This window comes from Borostomias antarcticus (assembly GCF_949987555.1).
Source record: "Borostomias antarcticus genome assembly, chromosome: 35".
Classification (NCBI taxonomy): Eukaryota; Metazoa; Chordata; class Actinopteri; order Stomiiformes; family Stomiidae; genus Borostomias; species Borostomias antarcticus.
This window is the reverse complement of record NC_140268.1, coordinates 335164-348810: the sequence shown is the minus strand read 5'-3', so window position 1 is coordinate 348810 and position 13647 is coordinate 335164. Positions and strand designations below refer to the sequence as shown.

General features: G+C 50.5%; 1 protein-coding gene across 1 annotated transcript in view; it reads right to left on the bottom strand.

The window, feature by feature from the left end:
* Positions 1 to 1133: 1133 nt before the first annotated feature.
* Positions 1134 to 13647, bottom strand: part of LOC311327863 (testis-expressed protein 2-like) — a gene marked incomplete at both ends in the record, with an annotated part of 28955 nt that continues 16441 nt past the window's right edge. Inside the window, 10 exons of the mRNA XM_084460968.1 lie at positions 1134 to 1283; positions 2299 to 2419; positions 2687 to 2896; positions 3184 to 3306; positions 6756 to 6876; positions 8531 to 8630; positions 9273 to 9416; positions 9578 to 9807; positions 11142 to 11499; positions 11782 to 11982. Coding sequence (XP_084317094.1) covers positions 1134 to 1283; positions 2299 to 2419; positions 2687 to 2896; positions 3184 to 3306; positions 6756 to 6876; positions 8531 to 8630; positions 9273 to 9416; positions 9578 to 9807; positions 11142 to 11499; positions 11782 to 11982 — 1758 coding nt within the window. The remainder of the gene's footprint in view (positions 1284 to 2298; positions 2420 to 2686; positions 2897 to 3183; positions 3307 to 6755; positions 6877 to 8530; positions 8631 to 9272; positions 9417 to 9577; positions 9808 to 11141; positions 11500 to 11781; positions 11983 to 13647) is intronic.

The following is a 13647-nucleotide window of genomic DNA, read 5'->3' as shown; positions in this document are numbered from 1 at the left end:
GAACCCATGTGACACACTCCTATGTCAAAGTAAGCAGTATATAGCTACGGTCAATTACAAACCTACTGTACGTGTACGTTACTGTACGCCATTCGGGACCTGTCCTGTTTATTGTACATTCATTGGGCCTAAATACAACATACTTGGGGCTATCTGTAGGGTTATTGTGGAGGGGATAGTTTGGTGTTTGCACACCTGCGCAAAAGCATAGTTAGACTAGTTGAATTGGTGAAAATGATACACTGAAGAAGACATGAAGACCTCGTCGAGCGTTCCTTGGGCCACAAGGACATGTCTACTGGATTGAGGGGGGGAGGGGGTTCAAATAGCATCATAATTTGATGGACACAGTGGCGTTGATCTGTTTGCATATAAGTGGCGCTTGTAGATGGCACAGCCAGGGCAGTGAAGTGGACGGAAGCAGGAAATCCCCATTAGGTGTGCGGTGTTAGAAGCTAAAGAATGACCCTCAAAAAAAAATCACCCATTGAGTTTCTGAATGGAAAACCTCCCTCTGTTTTTCACTCGGGGAGGTTTTTAATTTCTTTGAAAAGAAGTGGGGCATATCAACAAAACAAATTAGCCTACAAACACACACACACACACTTGTCAAAAGTATATTGTTTGGTGAAGCTGCTATACATCACAAGTATTGTGGTTCTTACCCCTGTTGGCACTGGCTGGCAATCTATCTTGTAGTGCGCAAACACACCACATGTGATGAAGGCTTCATGATTCTCATCTGCATCACGATGTGTCTACCCTATTCACAAGGGGAGCGGTTAGTCATTGATAACCAATGCCTCTGACCCTCCAACGATAAACCATTGGATGGTGATGTTTTGCGACAAAAGACTGATTAATGCATTGATGACTTTATCCAAGAGACAACGTTCACATATCCATGTAGACTAGCCGCCAGCAATGACTTGAATCATGTCGACTCCCAAACACCTCACCATAGTCCTTTCCTTGGCCGTGGGCGTGTCCATAGCTTAGTGAGAGCTGTTGGACTTGACTTCTCAGGAAGAGTAGACAGTAGGCCCCGCCCCTTGCATGAGCCGCCAAGAGGGCGGGGCCTTTGTCTTCCTTGTGGCCGTGGTGATCCGCGCATCCTGTAAGCAGTGGGGTCTTCACATGTTCGGGACCTCATGCTCCAAGAGCTCCGAGTCCTTCAAGGCGTCGGCTGTGGCGGTAACCAAGTTGGCGTTGGAACGAGTGTCCATGGCAGAGTGCATGATGGGTAGCCACACGTCGTCCATGTTTGGCATCACAAATATTTTCTGCGGGGCGAACAAAACGGCAAGAGAGGGAATGAGGTGCCAAGCAAGTGAGATAAAGTTCATAGATAAAGAAAATGTTTCTTTGGAAGGCCTCTTCATCACCAAATGCCATTTTGAGTTACACAGTTTGAGAGAAAAGCAGTGTGAGCTGACCAACGTGCTGGTGAGGCGGACGGACACAGTAAATCACAAAACCAGAGCAGCCAGATTACAACGGCTCTGTAAAAATGACAAATCCCGAAGGACTATCGTCCATCTTCCCCTGCAACGCTGAGTTTTGGGATTATGGAGGAAGGCTCCAATCACGGCCTATTGCTGTTTTGGGCTTGGTAGTTTGGGTTATCCCAGTGAGTGTAACAATGGTTCTTTTTCCCTCAGGAGAGGTGGGGGTGGATAATAATGAAGTTCAGAAATGACTCAAACCAGGGTAAATGGTGTTGGAGAGCATCAGCCTGCAAAACTAAAGGCAAACTGGTGTTTTAGTCGGCAGGTGCGCCTCAGGCCAGCTCTAGAAACGGAGTCATCATGACTGATTGTAGGAGAGCCCGAGGCGCACTGCTTTGAAGTCCAAATTCTGGGGAGGAGGGCTGTTCGTGAATCACTTCCCAACCTTCCTGTTTTACAACCTCACGCCCATCCTCGAACATTTGGAAGGGGCCAATTCTTTGGTTTTAAGGGAAGGGGGGTGAGAATGTCCTTACACCCGCCCCCACCAATCTACCGCATACCAACTTACAGTAATAGGCTCTGTGCACCAGCTTCACTACTTCCTGAAAGTCACTTGGCTTCTTTATTTCCTGTCCAATATGATTGGATTAAGTGATTAATCAGGTGTGCGCTGGGTCTGCCATATATGACAGGAAATAAAGATGCCAAGTGACTTTCAGGAAGTAGTGGAGCTGGTGCACAGAGCCTATAGGATGCAAGGTCAGACATACTACAAAACATGACTATAAAGCTTCCTATCATGTGTTTTTATTGAAAATGTGTCTAAACCTAGAAGTGCAAGCCTCACCTGGAACTCCTGGTCCAGCTTCTTCTCGATCCAGTCGGTGACGTGGGCCAGAGTGACCTCCCTCTCGCCCAGCTTGGGCCTGGCTTTCAGCTCCAGGTGGGGGGGGCTCCTGAAGCCATACCTGGAGGGCAGGGGGGGAAGGTTTTCACGGTGACACACATTTCACCACAGTTTGCTAGAGTCCCGGTACAAAATCTGTGAGTAAATGAGACTTTTTTTAAATAAAGACATTCTTTAATCACGTACAATAGCAAATGATTAATACCATGAAGTTCCACTGCATGCATACCTATATCTAGCCAGCAGAGGGCGGCGCACATTCTCTTTAAACCAGCATACCTGCATATTAACTGAATATTCCATATCGACACTTCCTCCTGGAACGTACCATATCCTGTCCGTGGGGGGCGGGGGGATGTTGACCGCCAGCGTCCCGCGGCACTCCTGCACCTCCACGGTGAGCAGCAGCGGCGTGTTGGACACCTCCTCCATCTTCTTCTTGATGAACTCCGTCTCGGTGGCCTTCTGGAAGTACTTGGACTTGGTGATCTTGTCCACGAAGCGCATGATCTTGCTGGGCCTGTGGCCTCCCGTGTAGCTGAGGAGAGGAGAGGAGGAGGAGCGAGAGACGAGATAAGATCATCTTGTTTACGTACGTGATACGAACGCCATATAGACTTAAACGCTTAGCTGCGCCCAATGTGGCAGGAAGGGAGGAGGACGACGTGTCAGGATCACTACTTATTCATCTGGGCCTCCCTTGCGTCAACACAGCAGTGCTGTGCTGTCCCCGTGTGTGAGGAACAGGAGGGGCCCTCGCTTGCTTTTAGGCTCAATGACGATTGGTTAAGGTCGGGTTGGGTCGAAGCGGGGGTGTTTGCTCACCCCTCCGCCCCTGGAAGAATGGGTTTGTCCGCAAGGAGTTCTGGGGGATCCTCTTCATCGGACGAGCCGGCACTGGAGGACTCCTCATCGCTGTCGGCTAGACAATAGGCTCGTGGTCTAAGTCTGGACACACACACACACACACCGATTGTTACACAGGGTAACAACCACCATGGTAGGAGTATGAGGGGGGGTCACCAGACAATCACATGCCTTGAAAATGCCCTCTGGAAATCCGAATCGGCACAAAGCATGTATTTTCCTCAGCGAGAAGACTCCCCATGCGTGAATAGAGACATTTAAACAGCTCAATCCACTCCCACGTGCTTCCAAAACACTATCTCCGCTGTTAGCATAGAGCAGGCGTTCCCAAACTGTGAGGCGGGCCTCCCCTGGGGGGCCCCAAAGAAATTCAGGGGAGGCGCGGAGGGATGGTTAGAAAAACATGATTAAAAACATGTTTTTTTATTTTTAAAATGTGTTTTTTATGAATGAAAGGTGATTTTAAGGTCAGAAGATCTAAATAAATAATGGGAGAGATGTATCCTAAATGTGTGGATAGTGCAGAGAGAGCCTCCCCCCGCAGGTATGAATGTATTGTGTGAAAACGTCATAACGTTAACTAGCAACAGGTGCCACCGAGCTAACTTAGCTGTGTAATGTTATGGGCTAGCTAACGCTGCCTTGTAAAATGGACACATTTGGGGGGGCGCGGGTGTGTCACTGTTTTCAGAGGGAAGGCCCACATTGATGGAGTTTGGGAACCCATGGCATAGAGGATTTGCCTTCAGAGAACACATGCTAAGCAGCTCAAAGACCCAAGTAATAGCAGCTACGCTAGGAAAACACCCGCTCCAAACATCCACCCAGATCTCACTCAGAGGACTCGGCTGTGAGCACGACTCCACAATAGAACAGAAATCAAGCAGAGAGAGAGAGAGATTATTTTAGAAGCAGGAATCTTTAGCAAGCTTTCCCAAACTCACCCGTCACAAGGAAGGCACATCCGAGGTGACGGACGCCAGGAGAGAGGGAGGAGGAAGAGGAGGAAACAGGAAGAAGATATGAAGAGGAGGGACAGTAAATAACGGGGAAAAGAAGAAAGACAAGCATGACAGAAAAAAGACAAATTTGCGAAACCCAGTTCATGTGAATGGTTGAATGACAGCCTAGTTAGAGATAGACACTGATATCAGCCCAGTTAGAGATAGTTAGAGATAGACACTGATATCAGCCCAGTTAGAGATAGTTAGAGATAGACACTGGTATCAGCCCAGTTAGAGATAGACGCTGGTATCAGCCCAGTTAGAGATAGACACTGGTATCAGCCCAGTTAGAGATAGACGCTGGTATCAGCCTGGTTAGAGATAGACGCTGGTATCAGCCTGGTTAGAGATAGACGCTGGTAGAAGCCCAGTTAGAGATAGACGCTGGTATCAGCCCAGTTAGAGATAGACACTGGTATCAGCCTGGTTAGAGATAGACGCTGGTATCAGCCTGGTTAGAGATAGACGCTGGTATCAGCCCATTTAGAGATAGACGCTGATATCAGCCTGGTTAGAGATAGACACTGGTATCAGCCCAGTTAGAGATAGACGCTGGTATCAGCCCGGTTAGAGATAGACGCTGGTATCAGCCCAGTTAGAGATAGACGCTGATATCAGCCTGGTTAGAGATAGACGCTGGTATCAGCCTGGTTAGAGATAGACGCTGGTATCAGCCCAGTTAGAGATAGATGCTGGTATCAGCCTGGTTAGAGATAGACGCTGGTAGAAGCCCGGTTAGAGATAGACGCTGGTATCAGCCCGGTTAGAGATAGACGCTGGTATCAGCCTGGTTAGAGATAGACGCTGGTATCAGCCTGGTTAGAGATAGACGCTGGTAGAAGCCCAGTTAGAGATAGACGCTGATATCAGCCTGGTTAGAGATAGACGCTGGTATCAGCCTGGTTAGAGATAGACGCTGGTATCAGCCCAGTTAGAGATAGACGCTGGTATCAGCCCAGTTAGAGATAGACGCTGGTATCAGCCCAGTTAGAGATAGACGCTGGTATCAGCCCAGTTAGAGATAGACGCTGGTATCAGCCCAGTTAGAGATAGACGCTGGTATCAGCCTGGTTAGAGATAGACGCTGGTATCAGCCCAGTTAGAGATAGACACTGATATCAGCCTGGTTAGAGATAGTTAGTGATAGACGCTGGTATCAGCCCAGTTAGAGATAGTTAGAGATAGACACTGGTATCAGCCTGGTTAGAGATAGACACAGCCTGGTTAGAGATAGACGCTGGTATCAGCCCAGTTAGAGATAGACACAGCCCAGTTAGAGATAGACACTGGTATCAGCCCAGTTAGAGATAGACGCTGGTATCAGCCTGGTTAGAGATAGACGCTGGTATCAGCCTGGTTAGAGATAGACACTGGTATCAGCCCAGTTAGAGATAGACGCTGGTATCAGCCTGGTTAGAGATAGACACTGGTATCAGCCTGGTTAGAGATAGACGCTGGTATCAGCCTGGTTAGAGATAGACACTGGTATCAGCCCAGTTAGAGATAGACGCTGGTATCAGCCTGGTTAGAGATAGACGCTGGTATCAGCCTGGTTAGAGATAGACGCTGGTATCAGCCCAGTTAGAGATAGACGCTGGTATCAGCCTGGTTAGAGATAGACGCTGGTATCAGCCTGGTTAGAGATAGTTAGAGATAGACGCTGATATCAGCCCAGTTAGAGATAGTTAGAGATAGACACTGGTATCAACCCAGTTAGAGATAGTTAGAGATAGACGCTGATATCAGCCCAGTTAGAGATAGACACTGGTATCAACCCAGTTAGAGATAGACACAGCCCAGTTAGAGATAGACGCTGGTATCAGCCCAGTTAGAGATAGACGCAGCCCAGTTAGAGATAGACGCTGGTATCAGCCTAGTTAGAGATAGACGCAGCCCAGTTAGAGATAGACGCTGGTATCAGCCTAGTTAGAGATAGACGCAGCCCAGTTAGAGATAGACGCTGGTATCAGCCCAGTTAGAGATAGACGCTGGTATCAGCCTGGTTAGAGATAGACGCTGGTGTCAACCTGGTTAGAGATAGACACAGCCTGGTTAGAGATAGACGCTGGTATCAGCCCAGTTAGAGATAGACGCTGGTATCAGCCTGGTTAGAGATAGACACTGATATCAGCCTGGTTAGAGATAGACACTGATATCAGCCTGGTTAGAGATAGACGCTGGTAGAAGCCCGGTTAGAGATAGACGCTGGTATCAGCCTGGTTAGAGATAGACGCTGGTATCAGCCTGGTTAGAGATAGACACAGCCTGGTTAGAGATAGACGCTGGTATCAGCCCAGTTAGAGATAGACGCTGGTATCAGCCTGGTTAGAGATAGACACTGATATCAGCCTGGTTAGAGATAGACACTGATATCAGCCTGGTTAGAGATAGACGCTGGTATCAGCCTGGTTAGAGATAGAAGCTGGTATCAGCCTGGTTAGAGATAGACGCTGGTATCAGCCCAGTTAGAGATAGACACAGCCTGGTTAGAGATAGACGCTGGTAGAAGCTGAGTGATGGCCTCACCCCTCCTTGCTTGGCTCTCCCAGACCCTCGCCCTCCTTCCCCAGACGGGCCAGGTTCATCTTGGTCTCCAGGGTCATGAGGAAGGAGCCGGCGTAGGAAAGGTCCAGATCAAACCACAGCCCTGGAGAGACGGGGGGAGGGCAGAGAGGAGAGAGAGAGAGAGGGAGAGAGGAGAGATGGGGGGAGGGCAGAGAGGAGAGAGATAGAGAGAGAAAAGACCCATGTTACTGACGGTTAACCCTTTCGATACGACCACGTCACCGGCAACATTTAAAAAAAAATCTAACAAATATTTAATAATATAAAAAAAAAAATCTAACAAATCTAAAAAATTCCTCACTCCAACACTTGCTGAAAGCTGAGAAACTGCGCTTTCTAGTATTATAGGGAAAATCCAATTAATATTCAAAATGTTGTCACTGTACTTTCAGGGTTAAAAGGGTTAATAAAAATGGTTCTCCTCGCAGTTGATACAAGATGATTCCATCTCTTGCATGAGAGACCCTGCCCTCTATCACCCCCTGGTGGCAGCTTGTAAGAACCACAACCATAAACCGAGTTGAGCAATTCCCATCATTTTGGTGCAATGATACTGTGTCACATGACATCGAGCCAAACCTTTGATTCCTGCTTTGCTAGCTGCGTTTGCCTGAGGTAACCTTTGAATAAATGTCTGGGTGAGACTCTGTTGATTTTGTGACTAACCACAGGGGATGTGAGGTCTCACTTCTGCATGACAGAAGTGAGACCTCACACTGCGCAGCCAGGAAGCAAAATCCCCCCAATTAACACTGGAAAGGTCAGCTCTCAGCCAGCTTCTCCTCTGATTGGCTGGGCTCACTGGACCACTTCCTGATATGGCCGGGGGAGATTAAAATTCCTGGCAGACGGGGTTAGGGGTCCTAATTGAGCCCCCACCCTGTTGGCTTATTTCCTGAGCGTACCGAGAGCGCGTCTTTCCCGCCTAGATGAGCCGAGCCGTGCCAAACTAAGGCGAGCTCTACACCGGGTCGATTTACGAAAAGAAAAACGATCCGAGACGTCACGATCTGAGAGGAAAAACAACTTCTCCGTACCGAGGAAACTTCTCCCTGTCCCTCCACGCGTTCCGTCGTTCATTCTCTCGCACGGTTTTCCCGAGGAACACGAGGGAGAGAGAGGGAGAGACGCAGCGTTGAATATGGGCCGGGTCTCTCTCTCTCTCTCTCTGGGCACCCTTGAAGATAAGCCCTACAAAGCTCCCTGTGTCATCTTCATCCTGGTCTCTAGAGTAGCCCGCCGGAGCACATGATCTGCCGAGGCCCTCTGAACGCCCCCACAGGGCTGGTTAGGGGGCAGCCGTCAGCTGACAGCGCCTGGGGGGGGGGGGGGTTCCCACGGGAGCTGGGTGGGCGGGGCCGGACTGGGTGAATATTTCATGCCGGGAAACGTAGCCCCAGTCAGCAGAGCCGACGCGGTGAGATGGAACACCTTCAGTTTAGTTTTGTTGACGGGGGGGGGGCTGCACGATTTGTTGACGGAGGGGCGGAGTTTAACCGCTGTGGCTAACGGAGCGCGGGGTTTTCGGCGGGGGGAGTCCGACCCCAGACCGGAGGAGAGGTAGAGGAGGGGAGGAGGAGAGGGAAGGGGGGATGTCTTCATCGAGGCAGAAGAGAGAGGGAGGGGTGAGAGGTAAAAAGAGAGAATAAAGCCATTTGAATTTGAGAGAGAGAGAGAGAGAGAGAGAGAGAGAGAGAGAGAGAGAGAGAGAGAGGTGGTGGGGGGTGGGGTCCTACCTTGATGGTCTACAGAGGGCTTGGAGGCCCCATGGATTTTGGGAAGGGCGACGCCCATGTCCAGCTCAGTCAGGGTCAGCTCATTCATAAAGTAGGGGAGCTGGAATACACACACACACACACACACACACACACGCACGCACACACACACATACACACACCACGCATGATCCACGTTACACCCTACTGCTGGGACAAAGAGTGAGAAAAGGGGGTATATATCTAAAATATATAGAAAAGGAGGCGTATATATCATGCTAACCTGGCAACCCAAAGTGTGTTGACTCTCTTGAAGGATGTGAGTCAATGATTCTTGTAGTGTGTGTGTGTGTGTGTGTGTGTGTGTGTGTGTGTGTGTGTGTGTGTGCGTGCGCGTCAGAGTGTGTGTGTGTGTGTGTGTGTGTGTGTGTGCGCGTCAGAGTGTGTGTGTGTGTGTGTGTGTGTGCGTGTGTGTGTGTGTGTGTGTGTTTGTGCGCGTCAGAGTGTGTGTGTGTGTGTGTGCGCGTCAGAGTGTGTGTGTGTGTGTGTGTGTGCGCGTCAGAGTGTGTGTGTGTGTGTGTGTGTGTGTGCGTCAGAGTGTGTTTGTGTGTGTGTGTGTGTGTGTGTGTGCGCGTCAGAGTGTGTGTGTGTGTGTGTGTGTGTGTGTGTGTGTGTGTGTGCGCGTCAGAGTGTGTGTGTGTGTGTGTGTGTGCGCGTCAGAGTGTGTGTGTGTGTGTGTGTGCGCGTCAGAGAGAGGACCCACCCTGATCTTGCTCAGCTTCATCTGGATCTTCTTGGAGACCACGTGGGCCCAGTACCTCTCCCCCAGGAAGTCCCAGAAGATCCTCCCCACGAGGGCGTTGACCCAGGCCTCCGGCTCCGCTCGCTCCCGCGGCCTTCTGGGTAACTGGGGGGAAGACCAGGGGAACAGCTGGAGCGCTAACCAAGAAGATTTCACGGCTTAAATGCGAATTTTTCACGTGAGAGTGCGAGAAATGTCTCCCTTCAAACGCCAACGCTCTACCACACCCCCTAACGTGTTTCCAGGACTACCCAGAGGTGGGGTACCTTCCTGCCGGCGTCCGGGCTGTGGGCGGGGCTGTGGGCGGGGCTGTGGGCGGGGGGGCTGGCGCCGGGGCTGAGCGGAGGAGGCGTGGCGCTCACGTACTTGGCCATGTAGACGGCGTAGTCCAGCAGCATCTTCTGACGGACCCCGCTGGCCACGCCCCCGCAGGGCTGCTGCGCCTCCTCCACCAGGCTGCCCCTGCTGCTGCTCCTGCTCTGGGAGCCCAGGCCTCCTCCTCCACCTCCTCCTGTAGCTCCGCCTCCTCCTCCTCCTCCTCCAGACTGACCACTGCCACTGCGACTGTGGGAGGGGAGAAAGGCTGTGTGTGTGTGTGTGTAGGTGTGTGTGTGTGTGTAGGTGTGTGTGTGTGTGTGTGTGTGTGTGATAGGAGGAGATGGCGGAGATGCACGGAAAGGAAGGGAAGGCTGATTAATCGATGAGACAAAACTCAAAAGTCATTTCATCAGAAGTGGGTCAATTTACGTCATGACCTGACCGTGACCTTTGACCTCTCGGCATCATCATGCTCTCAACGCCGCGTTGAGGCGTTCAGACAATATGTTAATAATCCCTTCACACATTCACCCTGTGTTTATAATCCCTTCACTCATTCACCCTGTGAGCTCTGTTCAGCGGATTAGGGTCTTAATCTGGAGTTTAAAAATACACTAATCTGATGGTTGTCCTCTTACACACTCGCAGTGCGAATGATGCGAGAAGCCAACTGTGTGTGTGTGTGTGTGTGTGTGTGTGTGTCTGTGTGTGTGTGTGTGTGTGTGTGTGTGAAAGTCAGAGAGAAAGACAGAGCGAGGGAGTGAAAGAGAGAGAAGGATGTGTCTCTGTGTGAATGCATAAACGTGTGTGTGTGTGTGTGTGCGCATGCTTAAACGTGTGTGTGTGTGTGCATGTGTAAACGTGTGTGTGTGTGTGCGTGTGTGCGCATGCTTAAACGTGTGTGTGTGTGTGTGTGTGTGCATGTGTAAACATGTGTGTGTGTGCATGCGTAAACATGTGTGTGTGTGTGTGTGTGTAAACGTGTGTGTGTGTGCATGTGTAAACGTGTGTGTGTGTGTGTGTGTGCATGTGTAAACGTGTGTGTGTGTGTGTGTCTGTGTGTGTGTGTGTGTGTGTGCATGTGTAAACGTGTGTGTGTGTGCATGTGTAAACGTGTGTGTGTGTGTGTGTGTAAACGTGTGTGTGTGTGTGCATGTGTAAACGTGTGTGTGTGTGTGTAAACGTGTGTGTGTGTGTGTAAACGTGTGTGTGTGTGTGCATGTGTAAACGTGTGTGTGTGTGCATGTGTAAACGTGTGTGTGTGTGTGCATGTGTAAACATGTGTGTGTGTGTGTGTGTGTGCATGTGTAAACGTGTGTGTGTGTGTCTGTGTGTGTGTGTGTGTGCATGTGTAAACGTGTGTGTGTGTGCATGTGTAAACGTGTGTGTGTGTGTGTGTGTGTAGACGTGTGTGTGTGTGTGTGTGTGCATGTGCATGTGTAAACGTGTGTGTGTGTGTGTGCATGTGTGCATGTGTAAACATGTGTGTGTGTGTTCATCCACATTCCTCACCGCTCTTCATCCCCGGCAAGCCTCCGCCCCTCCCCTCGGACCTCCCCCTGGACGCCACCAGAATCCTCCGGAACCACTCCTCCTTCTCCCTCCCCGTCCGCCCGAACAGGAAGAGCGTCAGCTCCCCGCCCCCCGCCGGCGGTGCCGGCCCCTTCCTGGCCTCGTCCCCTCCTCCTCCTCCTCCGGCCCCGGGCCCCTCCGGCCGCTCCGCCCCCACGGCCCCTCTCTCCTCCCCAGGATCGGCCCTCTCTTCCTGGGTCTTGGCCATGAAGTCCTCCTGCTTGGCCAGCTGGATGCAGATGGGGTACTTCTTGTTCCACACGCGCTTCCTCGCCAGGCTCTGGGGAACCAGCTGGATCTGTGGACGCCAAGTCTGGCTATTTGGTGTTTTCTTAAAGCCAATGGGGATATCTAGAATTGTGTTAAGGATAAATGCTCGTGGAAGAAAACAATGTTCAAAGTAAGTCTTATTTGGTGGTAACCTAGTATGCAAAGTATGACCTTTCTGTGTCATTTTGTGACATTTATGACTAAACATGACCTATTGCCAACGGAGCACTCACCTACCGTTACCTACTCAGGACTCTCACACACACACACACACACACACACACACACACACACACACACGCTCGTGTACCTTGCTGTCGGTCAGGTCGTAGATCTTCTGGCTGACGTAGGTGACGTCGGGTTTGGGCTCGTGGTGCGCGGCGCGGCGGGCGATGTTGCGTTGGGGGCGTGACAGGCGCAGGGCGACGCCCTCCAGCCTCACGTAGACGGAGTGGGTCAGCGTGGCGTGGTACGTCTCCGGGTCGTAGCTCTGGATCTCGTTCATCCAGCCCTGGGGTCAGAGGTCGACATGTTGGTTATACACACACACACACGCACACACACACACGCACACACAGAATAAAGACATATGTGAAGACACACACACACGCACATACACACACACACACACACGCACACACAGAATAAGGACATATGTGAAGACACACACACATGCACATACACACACACACACACACACACACACACACAGAATAAAGACATATGTGAAGACACACACACATGCACATACACACACACACACACACACAGAATAAAGACATACGTGAAGATACACACACACACACACTTACTGTACTATACATACACACACGCACACTGTACAAACGAACTAAGTTGATATTTCTTTACTCTTGAGCTGGATTCCCACTGAGGCACCTGATGCCCAGAGAGAGAGAGAGAGAGAGAGAGAGAGAGACAGAGAGACAGAGAGACAGAGAGACAGAGAGAGCATCAAACGTGTGCAGCTGCCTGTTCGGTAAAACCCCAAAGTTTCGTGTTTACGCCTTGAGACAGCGGCAGCGTTACATCATCCCGAGCAGGCAGGGATGAAGGCAGGGATGAAGGCTTGTCAGCGTGGGCGAGAGAGAGCTGAACGCCCCCCCCCCCCCCCCCCCTCGTTAGCCCGCTAGGCTCTACGTTCGGCCGCTCGGCTCGGCGCCGCGTGACCGGAGCGCTCCTCTCCTCTCCAGCCCGTGGGCGGCCCCGCCCCCTCCGCGCTGCGGCTCGGAGCCCACACGGGTTAGACGCACACACACACACACACACACACACACACACACACACACACACACACACACACACACACGCACATACTCATGCACACAAATGTGTAATAAGCACACACACACACAGATAAAGAAATACACACTAACACTTAACAAGCACACAAATACACACACTGAAATAAACACAGACTAAAACAACACACACACTAAAACAACACACACACACTCACTCACTCACACACTCACACACTCACTCACTCACTCACTCACTCACACACTCACTCACTCACTCACTCACCCACCCACCCACCCACTCACTCACTCACTCACTCACTCACTCACTCACTCACTCACTCACCCACCCACCCACCCACCCACCCACTCACTCACTCACTCACTCACACACTCACTCACTCACTCACTCACTCACTCACTCACTCACTCACTCACTCACTCACTCACTCACTCACTCACTTAACAAATTTGTATCCTTAAACAGTCTTCCTAGTTGATTTTATAAACAGTCTTTCTAGTTGATTTTTTAACAATCTGTAGTTGATTTTCACCGGATATAGAGGAAGGTTTTCTGATATTTGATTAAATTGTAAGACAACCTGGCAGCCATGACGGATACAGATACATGATACTTCTTCCATCCAGATTTCACCGTGAGCAGCATTTCCTCCAAGATGGACAGATATCAGGCAATGCCACAGACACAGAGACATCTATCCTCTTCACGATTCACAAGAGAGCCATCGGGTAAAAACTAATGCATTCGCCACTTATCTTGTAGATGTTATCAACAACATGCGCGCGGCAAGCTAAGCTCAACTCAATGTAAGCGGTATCTACAGACTCTCAGTTCCAGTTAATCACAGATAGCTAGCTACTGAGAGCAGGCCGTGGTCTATCTCTGAGCATAAGGC